The 19,763-nt window shown below is 42.2% G+C and overlaps 2 protein-coding genes across 2 annotated transcripts in view; both read left to right on the top strand.

Moving 5' to 3' along the window:
* Window positions 1–216: 216 nt before the first annotated feature.
* CHIA (chitinase acidic) lies at window positions 217–8,594 on the top strand. Its single transcript, XM_032415834.1, is given in 13 exon segments — window positions 217–241; window positions 1,428–1,457; window positions 1,995–2,196; window positions 3,712–3,771; window positions 4,445–4,625; window positions 5,862–5,971; window positions 6,153–6,248; window positions 6,250–6,274; window positions 6,548–6,733; window positions 7,209–7,328; window positions 7,416–7,557; window positions 8,307–8,379; window positions 8,411–8,594. Coding segments are annotated over 13 exon segments (1,434 nt in total).
* Window positions 8,595–17,698: 9,104 nt separating this feature from the next.
* Window positions 17,699–19,763, top strand: part of PIFO (primary cilia formation) — a 45,345-nt gene continuing 43,280 nt past the window's right edge. Inside the window, exons 1-4 of the mRNA XM_032419362.1 lie at window positions 17,699–17,726; window positions 17,957–18,099; window positions 18,731–18,829; window positions 19,564–19,694. Coding sequence (XP_032275253.1) covers window positions 17,708–17,726; window positions 17,957–18,099; window positions 18,731–18,829; window positions 19,564–19,694 — 392 coding nt within the window. The 5' untranslated portion in view covers window positions 17,699–17,707. The remainder of the gene's footprint in view (window positions 17,727–17,956; window positions 18,100–18,730; window positions 18,830–19,563; window positions 19,695–19,763) is intronic.

The raw sequence follows: 19,763 nt of genomic DNA, 5'->3' as shown, positions 1-19,763 counted from the left end.
TGTCCTTATTGAGCAGAGAAAGTAGTGGTGCTGGGGAAGTATAGGTTGCAGGTCTAAGGTGTGGTGTTTGTAGGGGAGGAGATCTGTTGATTTACTGATTATTTACATACACATCTGAGTCCATTGTTCTCCACTTGGAAGCCCTTATGATAGCCTGGGACTCAGATGGTATAAAAAGCAAATCCAGGCTCTGCTAGACCAGTACCAATGACAGCCATGGCAAAGCTTATTCTCCTCATAGGTGAGTCTGTAGTCAGAGACAGAGCCTTACTCTTACCTGATTTCTTTTTCTCTCTGGATCTGACAGCTGTGAAGCAGTCTTCACATTATACCTCTGGGCTCTTCCATTCTTCTTCCATCATTTCAAATTTCCAAGAGAATCCTGACATATACAAATCAGTCTCAGCTGACTCTAGTAACATTTCTACCTTCATTGATCCCATGGGCATTGTCCTAACAGAAAGGCTTATTTTCTTCCAATGCTTCTCTTATTCTCTAATCCCTTATCAATTGTTTCTTGTTCTGCATTCATCTTCCTGCACCACCTCATTTTAATTGGTATCATTTTCATTTACCTGCTTGAATCCTTGGTCTAGATTTTCTAGGGATGAAATCAGTAGAACTGAGATAGAGTGATGTGAGTTATCTTTGTTCTACTGTTCTCAGAATTACTTCTTTTTTATCCCCTACTGTCCAACTGAGTTGCTGATGTATCATAAAAATGTCAGCTAGAAATGCAATCATTTAAAGAGGTTAAGTCAGTAAATTGTTTAGAACCAAGCTATATCCATTGTTTATTAGTTGTTCTAGAGCTGTGATTTACAAACTTTTTATAGTTTCAAAACCTTTTCTAAATGAAACTTCTAGCTCAATTTATAAAACAATCATGTCAAAAGTGCTCTGGTAGAACCAGGGAGAGGCATCTGGAGTCTTGCCTCACAGTTCCTGGTACTTCTCTTCTACTATAAGAGCTCCTAAAAGGTGGCTCCAAGAAAATTCCAAGGCTTCAGGAGATATTGAATTCACTGCTTTAGAGGATGCCTTGTCTGTGGAAGGATATAATCATCCCGGTTCAGGGAGGTGAAGCACTGATGGATGTGTACTCATTAAGTAGAGTACATTCTGGGTAATTTCAGTAAAAATTCAGTAAATCTTCCAAAACAGTACCCTGTGAACTCTGCATTTAGTAACATTTATTATTGACATGAAAGGTGGAAGAAGAGAGTGCCATGGCCATTTTTGACTAAGATGAGGGAAGTGTGGATCTATTGGTGCCTTCACTGGAAAACCTACTCTTCAGCATAATCCCTACGTGCCCCTGGGCTGTAACAACCTATGGTAAGTAGGATGGCACCCAAGGCCTCAGAATCAGATTCCACAGGGTATAGACAATTGGTTCAGAGTGCATGTGTTTTCTTTCCCTCTAGGGCTGGCACTTCTGCTGAATGCTCAGCTAGGTAAGTCATGAACTCTGTCTTCTTTCTTTGACACAATCTTTTCCTACCATAAACCACAAATCTCTATAAATTACTCATATGGCAATTGTCTGATTAATGTATTTTTTAAAGCATATCAAGAGATAAGCCATATGAGGGAAAGAGAGCTACTGTCTACTTCACAGATGGGTTTGACACTGAGAGAACCTATTATTTTGGATTGGCTGTCACTGCTAGCCTCTTTAGCATGACCACTGGGAGTTATAAATTAGTATTCACTGGGTTTCACAGGACTACTGGACATCTTTTCTTAAGTGGTTCTTAGGCTTAAGATCCCCAAATGAATCTGTTGGAGTCAAAAATAACTAACCCCAAGTCAGTGACTAGTTCCCAAGTTAGAATCTTTGAACTCATCTGCAAAAATATTTACATTAAACACCCCCACATAGAGATCAGGCATTGAGGCAAAGGGAGGGAAACAGAGACAGAGCCAAAACTCATAGCACCTTTCAGTGGCACCTAAATCAGGCCATTATTCTCACTTCTTACTGCTCTCAGGTTCTGCTTACCAGCTGACATGTTACTTCACTAACTGGGCCCAGTACCAGCCAGGCCTGGGATGCTTTAAGCCTGATGACATTGACCCCTGCCTATGTACTCACCTGATCTATGCCTTTGCTGGGATGCAGAACAACAAGATCACCACCATTGAATGGAATGATGTGACTTTCTACCAAGCTTTCAATGGCCTGAAAAACAAGTAAGAGATGGAGGAGATATCTAATTTGGTATCTCCTGGGTTAGTGCTTCCCAAACATAAATGTGCAAACAAATCACCTGGGATCTTCTTAAAATGAGTTCAGGTTCAGTGAGTCTGAGGTGGGGACCAAGATTCTACAAGCTCCCCGATGATGCTGATGCTTCTGGTTCAGGAAGCTACACTTTAAGTAGCAAGGATATAGATAACATAGCACATTGCCTGCTCTAGCAGGTATTCAAAATATATCAATTCTATTTCTCCTTTTCCATGTCAATAGCTTTTTTTATGATCCAAGAAACTGCAAGCCATCTTAGCTACTCACATCAGAGAGCAGGAGGCGGAAGATAATGAAGATTAGACGTCACTGAGCCCCCCAAATCAGAAATGTCTGCTGTATTTTAAGAGTTCTATTTGTGTAAAAATGAAACATAACAAAGAAACAATAACCCTGGTATCTTTTAATTTCTGATTTGCTCAGTTTAGCTATTTCTAGGAGAAATAAGGCTACAGGCCATCACTACCATCAGTAATGGTACTATCTTGAATGTAACTACTAGAATGTAAGTTATGATAAATAGAGGAAGTAAACTTCTGTGGAGTGGTATTTCTTTAAGTGTGATCCATTGACTATGTATCAGAATCACATGGGGCACCTGATAAAAATGTCAATCCCTCCCACAGTCCAACTGAATCAGAATCTCTAAGAAAGGGGCTATAAGCCCAGAATTTTAATGTTTTCCCACTCTGACCGTTGCACTCCATTCTTATATAAACTGTTTGAGAACCACTATTCCAGAAAAATGGGCATAATTTTAAGCAACTGATTTATAGTCATTATCTTGGAGGCTGAGAAAGTGATTATGCTCCAGCAACATTTATCATTTCATCTGATGGAACAGAATATGATTTAATTATGCTTTTAAGTTTTATATATATTATTGCCAATAGATACCTGTTTTTACAAAATCCACTCCCATAATTTGGATTTCCTCAAAGAATTTTGAGTGCATTTATGATAACAACACAATTTTGTTGTTGTTGTTGAAGTCTAATTAACATACAGTATTAGTTTCAGGTGTGCAATATACTAATTCAACAATTCTATACATTACTCAGTGCTCACCATGATAAGTGTACTGTTCCTCTCCTTCACCTATTTCACCTCATCCCCTTACCTACCTCCTCTCTGAAAACTACCAGTTTGTTCTCTGTATTTAAGAGTCTGTTTTGTGTTTGTCTCTTTTTTCTTTGTTTATTAAATTCCACATCTGATTGAAGTCATATGGCATTTGTCTTTCTCTGACTGACTTATTTCACTTAGTATTATCCTAAGTATTGGATAACAACGCAATTTTTATAAAGAAAGTCTTCAGTAGTGAAGGAAAATTATCCTACAGAATATCTTATCAAGGCAACATCGAAGTATATGACCAGGCCCAATACCAAAGCAATGTTATTTTAAATAGAAGGACTCATGGATTTTGAAATTTCTCTTTTCTATTCTTTGCTTTGTAGGAACAGCCAGCCTAAAGCTCTCCTGGCCATTGGAGGCTGGAACTTTGGAACTCCCCATAAGTCCTCTCTGGGAGAGCCTGGTGTTCATCTGCTATTGAAAACAAGTTATGTTCCTTTACACTTCACAATCTAAGACAGGTTATGAAGGATGCACATTAAACAAATAGGCTACTGGAATAAATTACTCTACCAGTACCTCAATATTAAAGTAGAACACAATTTATTTTATATGTTTACATTTAGATGTATATTCTGGGATTCCATTCACAGAGGTTTAGTCACTGAGATTTCAAAACAACCTCTTCTTAAAGCATTTCAAAAGCACAATCCATGTGGAGAGTGCTATAGCACTTCTATTTACCTTCTGGGGGAAGAGAAGAGAAAGTCATGCAAACAAACAAGAAGACTTTGAAGGCATATGAACTTGGGGGGGACTATTTGGAGAGAGAACACAGTGAGCTGGGCTAGCCAGGTTTCAAAGCAACAAGTGCAACCTATGGAAAAAAAAATCAGAGTTGAGTGGGTAACAAAATAAAGGGAACTCTGAAATACCATGGCTGGCTGAGTACTGATTACAAAGTAATGACAAGAGAAAACTAGAAGCATACTTATATCTGGGTTGTGGGTCCCCAGTGAAGAGCTCTGAGGCAGAAATATAAAAGTTTGATTTTACTAGAAGGTGTTGGGACGACCAAGGCGTTCCCTCACCTTGCCTTCTTTGGGTCTCCCTCAGCTTCATTGCCATGGTTTCCACTCCTGACAACCGCCAGACTTTCATTGCCTCAGTCATCAGATTCCTGCGCCACTATGAGTTTGATGGGCTGGACTTTGACTGGGAGTACCCTGGCTCTCATGGGAGCTCTCCTCAGGACAAACATCTCTTCAACGTCCTAGTGCAGTTGAGGAGGGAAGTGGCAATCTCTAACCCAAGAATATTCAAAGCCTATTCTTTCCAAGGAGAATCTGGTGTTTCCCAAGTGCAACTAAACTGAAATTTAGAATTATGGAATCTTCACATCACAAAGATTCTTAGATATCATGCCTTCATTCAACAGCATTTCATAAAGATAACAACAAGAACACATGTGTGCTATGTGCCAGACACTATTCTACTTTATTCTACTATTGTATTTTAAAAATTGTAATTCATTTCACCTGTACATCTATTCTATGATCTAGGTACTATAAGTATCATAATCTTTATTTTACAGAGGAAACTAAGGTTTAAGTAACTTGCTTAATATCACACAACTAGTAGGTGTCATAACTACCCATGCAGTCTGGCTACAGAGCCTACTGCTTCTAGCCATTACACTAGACTTATTACTTACTTATTTGTTGAACAGCTGTAGAGATAAGAAAGAACATCTCTATTCTTAGCCGAAACATGCCTCCAGTCATAATTTATAACTTCCAGTCATTGGCTTTAGTTCTGCTCACCAAAATAACAAAGGATAAAACATCTTTTGTAATCTATCATTCAATATTTGCAGACTGCTGTAACATCCTGCCTATAATTTCTCTTCTTCCCTAATTCCTTTAACTAGTATCAGATGACAGTTTTCAGACCCACCCTTCACTGGAACACACTCTGGCACACTCTAATAATACAACTATAAAAACTGAACCCAGTCCTCCAAATGAGATTAAAATCACCCAAAATAAAGGTGCTCATGCTAAATAATGGGAACCCATCACTTGGCTGTAACCACTTCCCTTATTGACGAAATCAGTATTTCATATGATGGGATGTCAGTCTTATAAAGTAATTCATTTACTGGATAAAGGGAAGCAACATGTATACTGCCAAAAGCTGGATATAGGTTACTGCAGCAACTGTAAGTTCAGAGTATAGTGATATAAGTGGAGCTCCGACTGGTCATCTGGGACCTGCGTTCTGGGCATAACCTGGCTACTAACTTGCTGTGGGACTTTAGTGAAATTGTGTAGCTTCTATTCATATTATATAGCTATAAAATCTATTGATATCATCAATCCTATCTACTTTATAGGGATATTGAGAAACTAAAGTAAGATAAAATATAGGAAAGCATTTTGAAAAAGAAAAGCATGATACAAACTTACTTGTTTAAGGAACTGAAATCAGATGCATAGATGACCTACTGTACTTGATTATTCTACAGGGGAAGTGCGTGAAGGAGGCCAAGCAGATCAACAAGCCCAGTCTGATGATCACTGCTGCAGTAGCTGCTGGCATCTCCAACATCCAGTCCAGCTATGAAATCCCCCAGCTGGCCCAGTGAGTCATTCACCCTATCCTCAAACTCCTGTAGTTATCACTTTTGCAAGGTAGACTTGTCCTCAGTCTGTCTTGCTATTCAGGGACCTCATTTAGGAGGCTTTGGAAGTGGTAACTTTTGCCTGCATAGGTGTGGGAAATGACTGTCACAAATGTTTTTAAATCCCTTACCCCACCTCAGGTACCTAGACCACATCCACATCATGACCTATGACCTCCATGGCTCCTGGGAGGGCTACACTGGAGAGAACAGCCCCCTGTACAAATACCCGACTGACTGGCAGCAACACCTACCTCAGTGTGGTGAGTCCCTGCACACATGCAGATGCAGACCAGAGATGAGGCTGTACACCATATGGAAATTCAGGGACAAAACAAATGAAAATTCTGCAAATGTCTCACTTGGATAACTATCCTTTCCAATCTCATTAACTATAATTTCACCAAAATGCTTTGAAAAAAATACTATCTGTCATTAACATCATACAATTTTGCCTGTTAGAACAGTGGACTGACATAACTAAGCGCTGGGTCATCAGCCTGGTGCAGCCTCTAGCTAACACACTGTCATTGCAGGATTACGTCATGAACTACGGGAAGGACAATGGGGCCCCAGCTGGGAAGCTCATCGTTGGATCCCCCACCTATGGCCACACCTTCACCCTGAGTGACTCCTCCAACACTGGCACTGGCGCCCCCACCTCTGGCGCTGGTCCTGCGGGGCCCTACGCCAGGCAGGGTGGGTTCTGGGCCTACTGTGAGGTAGGTGGATTAGACTATACAGTTCTGTGAATTCCATGCCCTGTGCTGAACAGAATGAAGGCTCATTCTGTCCGCTACTTATCTACTTAAAATACAGCTATCATTCCAAATGCTTTAAGAGTTTAAGTAACCTATTCATTTACCTAATCCAGTATGAAGAGCACTTAGAATGTGCAATATCCCTTCAAGCAACAAACTACATACTTAAGGTCATTTATATTAGCATGTAAGAAAATAAAAGAACTATATCTCTCAAATTAATGTGGGCTCCCAAAATCAAGTATTAAGGATAGGGATAACAGGAATATTTCAAAAGCAACTTGATATTATTTACTTCAAATAACAACCCATAATTAGAAACCAGGAAAATCCCAATTGGAGACATGAAAGAAAAAAAAAATCAAAGAGGCAAGTGTTTGTTTTTTCTTTCATGGGAATCTTATTTAAAAGATTTGAATCTCTTGACTTTTTAAAGATCTGTACCTTCCTGAAAAATGGAGCCACTCAGGCATGGGATGCTCCTCAGGATGTGCCCTACACCCATCAGGGCAACGAGTGGGTTGGTTATGATGATGTCAAGAGCTTCGGTCTCAAGGTAAGGTCAGCCTGTCTGACATACTGCGGGCCCAGCCATGAGTCCAGGGAAGTAAAATGACCTCTGGTGTCCTCTATCCTTAAATAGGCTCGGTGGCTTAAGGATAACAATTTTGGAGGTGCCATGGTCTGGGCCATTGACCTGGATGACTTCACAGGCACTTTCTGCATCCTGGGCAAGTTCCCCCTGATCAACACCCTGAAGAAAGCTCTTGGGCTGCAGAGTGCAAGTAAGTGAAAACAGAAGGATGCCAGGGGTATACAATTGCTCCTTCTCCAAGTCAAAAGGCAGCTCTAACATCTGCCCACCCCCACTGGCCAGGGAGTCACTTCACATTTCACCTCACTGCTCTTGCCCAGCTGAGACACAGGTGCTCCATTCTTTCCCTACCCTTGAACTTCCAGGTCCGGAATGTCATGCTTTTATGGCAAACCAGGCCTACCTGAGTTTTCCACCTCGGCTAAGTCTTAAAGGTGTGGAAAAGCCCCAAGAAATTTGGCTGACCTTCAATATATAAGTTTACTTTTCTATGAACACTTCCCTCATGAAAAGTCTTTCAGCCCACCTAGACACTGAACAAGAAACCCTCAGTACTGCTCACATGTTTCTAATCTGTAATTCAGGGGAAATACCACATCCTTAAATTTTTTCCAGATTTTTCTCTTAGAGCTCATTGGCTTGCCACTTATACCCAGATCCTAGGCAAGTATTTTGCACATACTGATGCTCAGTAATTTTTTTTTTAATGATTTTGACATCATAAGGGAAGAGAGAACTTTTTAAAATTTAAAAGCAGAGTGGCTTGAAATTATAGCTTTTCCTGAGTATGGAGTTATCTTGTGATCTCCTCACTTGTAGGGATCCAGAGCTAACAGCACTCCACCTCCAGACCTTCTCCTCAGGGCCACTAGTCTCCTCCCCTCTAGGCGAGGGTGGAAGCCTCTTCCAGGTCCATGAGTCTGTTTTGTGCTGTTTCAGGTTGCACCGCCCCTGCTCAGACCGTGGAACCCATAACTCCTCCTCCCAGGAGCTGAAGTGGGGGCGGAAGAGGGATCGGGGAAGTGGGAGCAGGAGCCCAGCTCTAGAAGCAGCTCTGAAGGCAGTTCTGGGGGCAGTGGATTCTGTGCCGGAAAAGCCAACGGCCTCTACCCTGTGGCGAATAACAGAAATGCCTTCTGGCACTGCCTGAATGGAGTCACATACCAGCAGAACTGCCAGGCCAGGCATGTCTTTGACACCAGCTGTGATTGCTGCAACTGGGCATAAACCTGACCTGTCTCCATTCCCGGGTCTCCTTCGCTTAGTACATCTTGCTCCTACCTAGAGTTCTGCAATAAAAGCTGTCAGTCAAAACATGAGCCTTGGGGCGCCTGGGTGGCTCAGTCGGTTAAGCGTCTGCCTTTGGCTCAGGTCATGATCCCAGGATCCTGGGATCGAGCCCCGCATCGGGCTCCCTGCTCAGCGGGAAGCCTGCTTCTCCCTCTCCCACTCCCCCTGCTTGTGTTCCCTCTCTCGCTGTGTCTCTCTCTGTCAAATAAATAAATAAAAAATCTTTTTTTTTGAAAATTTTTTTTATTATTATGTTATGTTAATCACTATACATTACAGCATTAGTTTTTGATGTAGTGTTCCATGATTCACTGTTTGCGTATAACACCGAGTGCTCCATGCAGAACGTGCCCTCTTTAATACCCATCACCAGGCTAACCCATCCCCCCACACCCCTCCCCTCTAGAGCCCTCAGTTTGTTTTTCAGAGTCCATTGTCTCTCATGGTTCATCTCCCCTCCAATTTCCCCCCCTTCATTCTTCCCCTCCTGCTATCTTCTTTTTTTTTTTTTTTTTTAACATATAATGTATTATTTGTTTCAGAGGTACAGGTCTGTGATTCAACTAAAAAATCTTTAAGAAAAAAACAACAACAACATGAGCCTTTTTGGGTTAAGTGATTGAGGTGGAAACATTTCTAGATGTGAAAATACAGGCTGCTCAGGGGCAGGGGGTGGCCGAAGAAAAGAGTGTGTGACGAAGTAGGGGAGCCTGGTTGATCTGCATGAAGGTCGGAGGCTGTCAGGAGGAAATGCTTGAATGTTTGGTGCTGGGATGGGATAAGGACATGAAGAAGATAGGTCCGTAGCCTGGAGACTGCCCTCAGGAAAGAGCCAGAGTGATTCTGTGACACTTGGTGGCACAGGCCTGTGCGGCTTGCTCAAAAAGATGAAGCCCAGGGCACTCTGTCCATATCTGCTGAGGTCCCAGAGCTGGCCCAGCGCCTCCTAGACTAGGATCCTTTGGGGATGTCTGCCCAGCCTGTGGATCTGCAGTACTCCTTTATCAGGAGATTGTCCCCTTCTTTGAAGCCATGGCCGTGGTCCCCAGCTGCTGTGCTTATACTGAATCTTCTCCTCCCCTGGCTTGGCTGATTGACTAGGATGGACATCATCAGACTCAAGAAGGCTAATCAGATCACCAAGCCTTGAAATCTGCAACAGGCAACAAGGAGTGGCTGTCATACCCTGAGAGTGGCTTGCCCTGGGATACTTAAACTCGGGAGCTGTAGTGAGAGGCTGTGGAGAAGGGCAGTTGCTCTGGATACAAAGCAAGAAGACCAAAGGGGAGATGCAGTTGAAAGCCGCCATGAGAGACAGAGGACACTTATGGACAGCTTTCCGCCTTTTGATTCCAGCTCCTTCCTGAGACTCAGATGCCTTTCTGCCTTTGGGCTCTGTGAAACACCCCTATACCTCTGCCGTAAATTCCTCTTTGCTGCTTAAGCTGGCTTCAGTTTGTTTTTTATTGCAACTAGAAGAATCCTAATACAATGGCTCCTTTTTTTTTTTTTTTTTTTTTTTTCTGGCAGGCTTAGTGTATGTCAAACTCTGTTCTAGGTGTTTTACATGTATTTTATTATTTAATTCTCCCAGCCACCCTGTGAGGAAGATCACATTAGTTCCAGAAAACTGCGGCACAGAGGAATTAGGTCACCTGTCCGAGATCACCCAGCTAATAAGTTGCAGAGCCCGATCCCAAGCCAGGCAGGCTGGCTCCAGAGCTCACGGTCCTAACCACTGTACTTCACCACCTCACTCAATACAGACGTCAGGGTTCACGCTGTAGATGGCCACTTTGTTGATAGTGATAAGGCACAAGCAGCTTTCTGGGTAATGACGACACATTCATGAGCTCACACTTGTGGTTATTATGTGCCAGGTAATATTCTAGGTACTAAAGACATATTGGTAAATAAGATAAAGACTCCACCCCTATGGTGGTTATATTTTGATGGTGAGAGTGTTAGGCAAACAAAGAAATGAAAAAAAGTGTAACAGTGATAGAAAGTGAAAAGGAGACGAACGTACTTTAGTTTGGGCAGTCCAGGAAGGCCTCTGTGGGGGGCAGGGGCCTGGGTGGCGCAGTCGGGTGAGTGTCCGACTCTTGGTTTCGCTCAGGTGGTGGGATCGAGCCCTGTGTCAGGTGTGGAGTCTGTTTGAGATCCTCTCTCGCTCTCCCCCTGCCTTTCCCAGCCCCTCTCTCTCTCTCAAATAAATAAATAAATCTTTAAAAAAAAGAAAAAAGGAAGGCCTCTGTGGGGAGATGAGCCTTGACATTCAAGAAAAGCCAGTCATTTTGAGATCTGGGAAGAGGGAGTTTTGGGCACAGGTGCAGCAACTACAGAGTCCTTGAGGTGGAAATGCACACGGCACATTAGAAGGAAGAAGACCAGGGCTGCTCTGGGGTAGTGGGCACAGGAAAGAAATAGGCAGGCGTCAGATCATGCAAGGTCTTGAAACATGGTTAGAAGTTTGGATTTCATTGTAAGTGAGCTGTGGAGCCATTGGAAGTTTATAGCAGGGATGGAGAGGTGGTGACATGATCTAAATTCACCATCGAGAAAAGAGGGCTAGAATAGGGTTACAGAACGTGGGAAAATCGCACTCATGATTGTAGCTGATGTATTGAGTTCTGAGCGCTTACATGACATGCCTTGGAGATCAAAAACATAGATATGGGAGTGCCCTCAATAAGCAGGTGAAGGCAAAAGTCAGCAAAATTGGGTATTATTGTTAATGTAATTACATTTCTAACCAAAGAATAGAAAAGCCTAGAGTAAAATAGAGCATAGGAATTTAGGCAGACTTTTTGGAAGGAGTTTCTGTTTAGGTCACTACTATGGCAAATAACACTGAGGAAGGGATGCAGGGAACTGGACTTGGTGAAGGACATGAAAGAGGCCATTGACTCTGAGGAAAAGCATCTTTTTTTTTTTTAAGATTTTATTTATTTATTTGAGAGAGAGAGCGTGAGAGAGAGCACAAACAGGTGGGGAGCAGCAGGCAGAGGGAGAAGCAGGCTCTCCGCTGAGCAGGGAGCCCGATGCGGGGCTTTGATCCCAGGACCCTGGGATCATGACCTGAGCCGAAGGCAGACACTTAACCGAGCCAACCAGGCGCCCTGAAGAAAAGCACCTTTGAACAACACAGTGGCCAGCTGCTAGATCAAAGTGGTTTCCCAGACTAATACCTTCTTCCGATGTCACTATTTTCCCATAAAGACTGATTCTGTCACCATTTCTAGAATGCAGAAATTACTGCAGCCTAAAAAAATGGTGTCCCCCATTTTTCCTGCTTCATTTACATATTAATTAGTCAATCAAATGAATGTTTACTGCACACCTACTACATGCAAGAAGAGGACAGGCACAATCCAGCTCTAGATCCATGAAGGTTCTAATGTTACCTCCTTTGACTCTTCTCATTCCCTCCACTTCAACTATGTTAGGTTCTTTTCTGTTTCTCATATAGTCCAGGCCAGTTACTGCCTCAGGACCTTTGTACAAGCTACAACACTCTCCTCAGGTTTCCATTTGACTTTTGACCTCACGTTCTTCAGGCCCTTCCTCAAAGCCAACTTCTCAGCGAGGCCAATCCTGGCTGCACAACCTTAAATTGAAACCTCCTTGTTCCTTCTGCCCTTCCTGTGCTTCTTTTCTCTTGGTACCTGTCATATCATACATCTTATGTATTTACCATTTTTATTGTCTGCCTCCTTCAGTAGAATTAACCTCTGTGAGGATAAGGATTTCGGTTTACTGCTATGTTCCCATTGCCTAGAGTGCCCGGCATATTACAAGAGTTTAATAAGTACTTGTTGAATAAATAAATTGGTTAGGGCAGGAAGGGAGACAGGAACTAAGAAGGTGAGTATTCAAAGCATGAGACTTTGTACTTTATATAGACTATCTCCTGCATGGTGAATATTGTCCCCACATTATAGGTGAGGGAATTGAGATCTTGTGAGAAAACCTTGCCCAAAATTATGCTGTCAATAATTAGAACTGATTTTCAAAGAGGGGCCTTTCCGGCTTCCTTCTCACCATAATGCTACCCTTCAGAAAGCAATGTCACAATGACTTGGAGGACTTCAAGGGTGGGGCTGCTGCTTAGCAGCCAGTCTGAGTTACACCCTTCATCTTTATCTGTTCATGAGAGTGGTGACTCATGGAGCCATTGTTGAATGAGGGAAACAGGTCAGTTCAAAGGCCCTCCGATGGGGACATCTGGTACAGAGCTTCTTGGAGATCTTCAAGGTCCAAGCCATCTGATCCACTTGAGTACATGAGTGACAAAATCCTGCCATGGATCACCCAGCCATTTCTTTGGAACTTTGCTAATGGTAATCATGTTCTTAAACTCTAGTACATCTATGAAAACTCATTCCTTCGGTATGGGAGTCTAACTGGAAAGAGAGGGGGTATGCTTAGGATTACATAAAAGCCCTGATCCAGGCAGGGCAGGGGGCAGTGCTCTTCTCACCAAGTCCTGAGCCTTGATAAGAAGTGGCACCCATTTAGATGAAAGGGCAACTTTTTTTTTTTTTTTGCACAGAGGTACTCTGGGAGTTACCTGTGGTTCTGGGCATGGAGGTGGTAGATCAGAAGTGCATTAACTTTTGTTAAATGCCAATTATAGGCTAGTCATTTGCTGTGTAAGATTTGTCTTGTGTTATCTCTTAAATTCCCATGGCAGCCCTAAGGAGGCAAGAAATAATTTGTGCCATTTTATAGATGAATCAAGGCTAAGTAGCTTCCACAAAGTCATGTAGCTAGTAGATGACACACCAGTACCTGTTGGAAACCAGTTCTGAGAGTCTTCAAAGCCTGTGTTCATTCCTCTACCACCAGATGAGAGAGGCTGGTACTTAAGTCTGGAAAGTGGGATTTAGAAAGTCTCTGTTCCTCTCCTTCTTTCACCTTCTGAAGACACATCCATTCTCCAGCAGAACCCCTATTCTCTAGATCAGAGGTTCTCAATCCTATTCAGACCCAAGTCCTGCTTTGAGTAAAAAATTATTTTGTAACACCCCTTTTATTATCCTAATTAAATTCATGGATAACATAACCTGCCACGTATAATTTCATAAATAATATAATGCCATAATTGTAAAGGAGAAAAATAATTTCTAATAAAATAATATGCATTTCAATATATAAATGCTCATATGTGACTACTTTATAAGACAATGAAGTAGTCAGGCTCTTGCACCATATAATAAACAATGAATAAGCCTAGAATTAAGAAAGAAGTTTAAATGTTATCTCATACAAGCAGTGAGGAAAATAAAAAAGCAGATTTATAAGTGGATGCCAGGACAAAGACCAGTGTTAAGAAAATTAATAACACTCCAGACTTACTGTTTCCTGATAACAAAAAGAGGTGAACAGCTTTAGTTACAGTAGGGATAATACTCAACTAATTACCAACCTGTGAAGTAAAAAAAGGAAAAGGAGTACGACTATGTTATTTTTGAAAAGAAGTAAATAATGTTAATGTGCTTCCTCTAGGATTGCTAGATTTTTTAAAATAAACTATTTTATTGGTCTATCATGCATACCAAAAAGGGCCCAAATCATAACTGAACAGATTAATGAAATATGCAAGGTGAACTCCTCAGTGTAAGCAGTATACTCAGTCCAAGAAATGGAACACCATTATTGCTCCAAAAGCCCTTCTCATGTCCCCTCTCTTTTACTGCTTCCACCCTCCTTAAAAGGTACCCCCATTCTAACTTCTAACACATAAATTAGTTTGCCTATTTTTGGATTTATGTAAATGTACTCATGCAGTATGTAAATGTTCATGTCTAAATTATTTCATTCAACACTGTGAGATTAAGCTAGATTGTTACATGTGCAGGATTTTTTTTCTACTCATCGCTATATAGTATTCCTTCATAAGAGTATTGCACAACTTGTTTTTCCATTCTACCATTAATGGGCATTTAGTTGTTCCAGTTTGGGACTGTTTTGATCATGTTGCTTTTAATGTTCTTATACATGCCTTTGTGGTGCACATTTGTATGCATTCCTGCTGAGTACATACCAAGGAGCAGGAATTATTAGGTCATAGGGATGTCTACTTCAGCTTTATATAAAAAATTTTGAGGTGAATGTATCAATTTCTATTTACACTAAAAGTGTATTCAAGATTTCCAGCTGCTTCGCATCCTAGCATCACCAAGTGTTATCTGTCTTTATAATTTTAGCCATCTTGTGGGTAGCTCATTGTGGTTTAAATTTCTAACTCCTTTATGACTACTGAAGTTGAGCACTTTTTATATGTTTACTGGTTATTTGGATATTCTTCTTTCTGAGTTCCCCATTCAAGTATTTTACCTATTTTTTATTAAGTTGTTTTGTCTTATTGATCTGTAATAGTTGCTTTATATATCCTAGATCAACACTATCCAGTGTCAATATAATGTGAGCAATGTGTTTAATTTTAAATTTCTAATAGCCACATTAAAAAAGTAAAAAGAAACATGTAAAGTTAATTTTGCTACTGTTTTATTTAACCTGATATATCCAAAATATTATCATCTCAACATGTAACCAATATAAAACTTATTAATGTGATATTTTGTACTCTTTCTTTTCATTCTAAGTCTTTAAATTCTGATGTGTATTTTACACTTATACAAATCTCAATTTAAATTAACCACATTTCTGGGCACCTGGGTGGCTCGGTTGGTTAAGCATCTGCCTTCAGCTCAGGTCATGATCCCAGGGTCCTGGGATCAAGCCCCACATTGGGTTCCCTACTTCTCCCTCTGACTACCACTCCCCCGCTTGTGCTCTCTCTCTCTCTGTGTCAAATAAATAAATAAAAAATAAATTAATTAACCACATTTCAAGTGCCCAATAGTTAATATGGGTAGTGGCTCATACATTGGATGGACACTGCAGGTCTTGATGCTTTTGTGCTTATGTCTTCCTCCATATCTTGGCTTACTTTCTCACTTTTCTATTGGTATCTTTTTTTAATTATTATTTTAAAACATTTTCAAACCTAAAGAAAAGTTGCAAAGACAGTACAAGGAATTTTCTTACCTATTTACCCCAATTCTTTAATTGTTAAATGTTACTTCTCTCTCTCTCCTATCTCTCTCTCTCTCTCTCTACATATATATATATATACACACACACACACACACACACATCCAGTTGACCTTTGAACCCATGAGGTTAAGAGTGCTCACCCCCTGCGCGGTCGAAAATCCACCTATAACTTTTGATTCCCCCCAAATTTAATAGTCTACTGTTGATAAGAAGCCCTACAAATAACATAAAGAGCTGATTAACATGTATTTTGTATGTTATACGCATTATACACTGTATTCTTACCATAAGGTAAGCTAGAGAAAATAAAATATTAAGAAAATCGTAAGAGAGAATACATTTACAATGCTGTACTGTAAAAAAAATCTGCATATAAGTGGAACTTTTCATTGTTTCTCATCTGTCTCTTACACTTTTTTCCCTGTATTCTCTGTCCTTTTGCATCTCCAAGCTTCAGGTCTGAATATTTTCTTCCGATTCAATTCCCAGTTCTTTCATTCTTTTTTTCAGCTTTTGTAATCTGCTGTTAAACTCATGCCTTGCGTTCTTACTTTTAGAGATGGCACTTTTTATTTGTACAATTTTTATTTGATTCCTTTTTATGTAGGACATATAACAGTGCACTGTTTGATGGGAAAATGTGCTGCAGGGTGTCCAGCCTCCCTGGCCCGGTGACCAGGAGCATCCCCTCAGTAATTTTTAACAAGCAAACTTCTTCCTCAAGTTTCCAAAATATCCTGTAGGATTCAGTATCACCTTTTTTGGAAACCCTACATTAAATGTGTGAAATCATCCCTGCACACAGTTCTAGGCCAAGGTGTGTGTGGATCCCAGGGTCATCCTTTGAGGCTAAAGGGTAACATGGAGCAGTCACACCCTATGTCTGCTGCCTCCCACATCTGATAACTCCTAAAGCTATCCAAAACTCAAGAGAAAAACAGGTTGGTGTTAATATCCAGGACAGGTAAAGGTAAAGAAGGTAAAGAAGTCAACACACACCATGACCTTTCTTCTTGGGTTAGGATGGGAGTGCTCCTGAGGGGACTGGGTACCATCTTAATAATAACTTCTTGCAACTGCCACCTGCCAAGTACCAGGGCCTGATTGCTTTCATCCCGTTCTCTCAATCCTGCCGTTACCCAATAAAGAGGAATTATTATTCCCAATTTGGAGATTAGGAAACTGGGACTTAAACCTTTAAGTGACTGCCCAAGATTTTACAACTATTAAGCACTTCTGTGATTCCTCTGCAGTCCCTGCTCCACTCAAGATTTCCAACCCTTTTAAAACCTCGTGCGTGGAGCGCCTGGATGGCTCAGTCGTTAGGTGTTCGGCTGAGGTCATGATCCCAGGGTGCTGGGATTGAGCCCCGCATCGGGCTCCCTGCTCGGTGAGCCTGCTTCTCCCTCTCCCTGCTGCTCCCCCTAGTTGTGTTCTCTCTCTGTGTCTGTCAAATAAAATCCTCAAAAAAAAAAAAAAGAAAGAAAGAAAGGAAAGCCTCGTGCGTGCCACGTTTAGAGGCAGGAGGCGGCACCCTGCAGAAAAATGGGTCTAAGAGGGGCTTAATAGGGAACTGTCTAGGCTAAGCTCCATTTAGTCCCCAATTCCCCTGCTGTAGGCGTTGTCCTGGAGCCCACGCCACCCGCCATCACTGCAGGGGCTGCGTTTTCCTAGGTCCCTGATCCTGGCAGTCCAGATTTCGGGGCATTCTGAACCCAGCGTCCCTCCCTCTTCAGCAGCTCATTCCCAGTGGCCCAGCTTCCAAAGCCCTTCTGCTCAATCCCTCACCCGCGCAGCTGCTGTAGCCGCTGGTCCAGCAAACCCCCCACCTGCACCCAGCCACAGTTCACCCTGCTCTCCGCCCGGGACCAAGGGGTGCGGGAGTCCCGCCCCACTGCGCAGGCGCGCGCGGAGCCACACCCCTTGCGTCCCCCTGCGTTCCCTTAGCAACGCGGTACACAAATGCTTGCCCGGCCACCAGCGCGATGTGTTTCGGCAAAGCGGGTGCGCTGGGCTGGGATAGAGGAATCAAGGGTAGAGGGCAGGAGGAAGAGTGGGGAGGCTGGCGGGCGGGGGGATGCAGTCCGTCCCCTCCACGGGGTTCGGTCTGGTTTTTGTTCTCGATTGGGCCCCAGTCCCGTCTCGGCCTACCCACAGCCCACGCGCCCCGAGAGCGCTCACTTGGACCCAGGGGCCTTCCTCATGTGGAGTTTCTGCTCTTTCTTGATCTTCAGAGTTGCTGGTTAACTACCCCTTTGGTACACGTCAACAGAGGAAGCTCTTTCCTCACCACCACCCCCCAAACTTGTTGGGGAACAAGTTTCTTCCTCTTCGAGGAGCGCCCCACAGAGGGCCAGGATGTTACATTGCAGAAGATGTGAGTATACACCTTCCCTTGGGTGGATCTCAGTTCCCTGACTATCTGCGAATACCCAGGTTCCATGGAAGAAAAATTCGATGGAATTTGTGATCTTTGGGGTGACAACATGAGAAGGTGCCCTGGTCCTCTGCAGCCAGCTGTCAGATCCAATGTAGGAAATTAAAGGACCCTTGCTCCCCACTTCCAACACCCACCAAACGCAAGCCTTTCTTCATATAGTCCTCTATATTGTCCCCACTCCATTCCCACCTTCAAAAGCCTCCAAACCAATGCCTCCCATTAGTCCAAACTGGGAATGTTGCTGTGCTGCTAGATCAGTTTATGAAATGTCATCAGACTGAGGGTGGGATTACGGCAAATTCAGCTCTGTGGGGCTTACAGGACTGGACTCCCTGGAATGCACCAGAATGTCATTTACTCTACCTAGCCAGCCACATTTCTTTGCAGACTGGTACACCTGCCTTGCTTATATAATTGTTTCTATGGTCTTCACTCGGAGGAGTCAAAAAAGAAAGCAACTTCTACAGAAGATTCAGATAAGAACATTTTGAGTTCACTCTGTTTTGATGACTATAATATTCTCTGTGTATTTTCTTTCTTTCTTTTTTTTTTAATATACTACCTGAAGGTATACGGATTGGCATACAACCTCTCTAAGATCCCGACCAGTAGAAAAGGATATACTTTTGGTGCCAGAACAGCTGAGAGGTTTAAGGAAATCAACAAGGTTAGAAATGGCTTGAGTGTGCTTAGATTTTAGTGTGCTCCACGTTGCTGCATGTATTTGCCTCGGGAAGCAAAGCGGGGAGATCGGAAAGTTACCAAAAATTGTGCCCTGAAATTCAAGAAAAATATTTAGACAAATGCTATGAATAAGTCTATCTGAAAAGCTTGGGTGTTAGCATCTCAAATGTGTGTGAGAGCCCCGGGAGCGTGGAAGACAATTCTTCAAAGAAATGGTATCAAGACTGGGCTTCAGGGCTGACGCAGCTAACATTAAGTACCAAAGCTTTGTTTCTATTATCTTGCCACTTAAAAAACAAATTGCTACTTTTGAACCCTTTTGTGTGATTGGATTTCAAGTCTAAAAGTCTTCAATATAGGATCCTAATCTGTTGTTGGATATTTTTCTGACAGTGGAGCTCAAAGAGAGGGGTACTGGCTCTAAAAAAATCTCTGAGTGGGATGGTGGGGGCAGCGGGTGCAGCAAGTCACCTTGGTCCTTTAACTCCTGCAGATCTCTTTCTACAGCCCCAGCTTATGTGCCTTTAGATAGCTGAACCCCACACTTATCTTGGATTTCTCCCAACTGTAGCCTTATATCTATAGCTGGGGTGGTGAAACTATAGCTGATACAAGAAGAGAAAGAGGATGAGTTTGTTTTCTTTAATTAGAGGCTTTATATGTATATATATATATATATATCACCTTCTAACATGTTTATCTTTTTCTGACAAACAGGACATGATGCTTTACCCCGGCATGTACCAGGCTGCAAATCCTCAGGAGCAAATACACAAACAAAATTTTGCTCCATTTAATGCCTTGTTGCCTCGATTTAGGACATACTCAAAGGGCAGTTATTATCCTGGGTATGTCTCCTCTCTTCTGGAGCATTTCATCAAACAGCAATAGAAAAGGATGTATAAAGGAGGGGTTCC

Source organism: Phoca vitulina, unplaced genomic scaffold (genome assembly GCF_004348235.1).
Source record: "Phoca vitulina isolate PV1807 unplaced genomic scaffold, GSC_HSeal_1.0 scaffold2, whole genome shotgun sequence".
NCBI classification, from domain to species: Eukaryota; Metazoa; Chordata; class Mammalia; order Carnivora; family Phocidae; genus Phoca; species Phoca vitulina.
The sequence above is the reverse complement of the archived record's forward strand: the minus strand, read 5'-3'. Positions and strand labels throughout refer to the sequence as shown.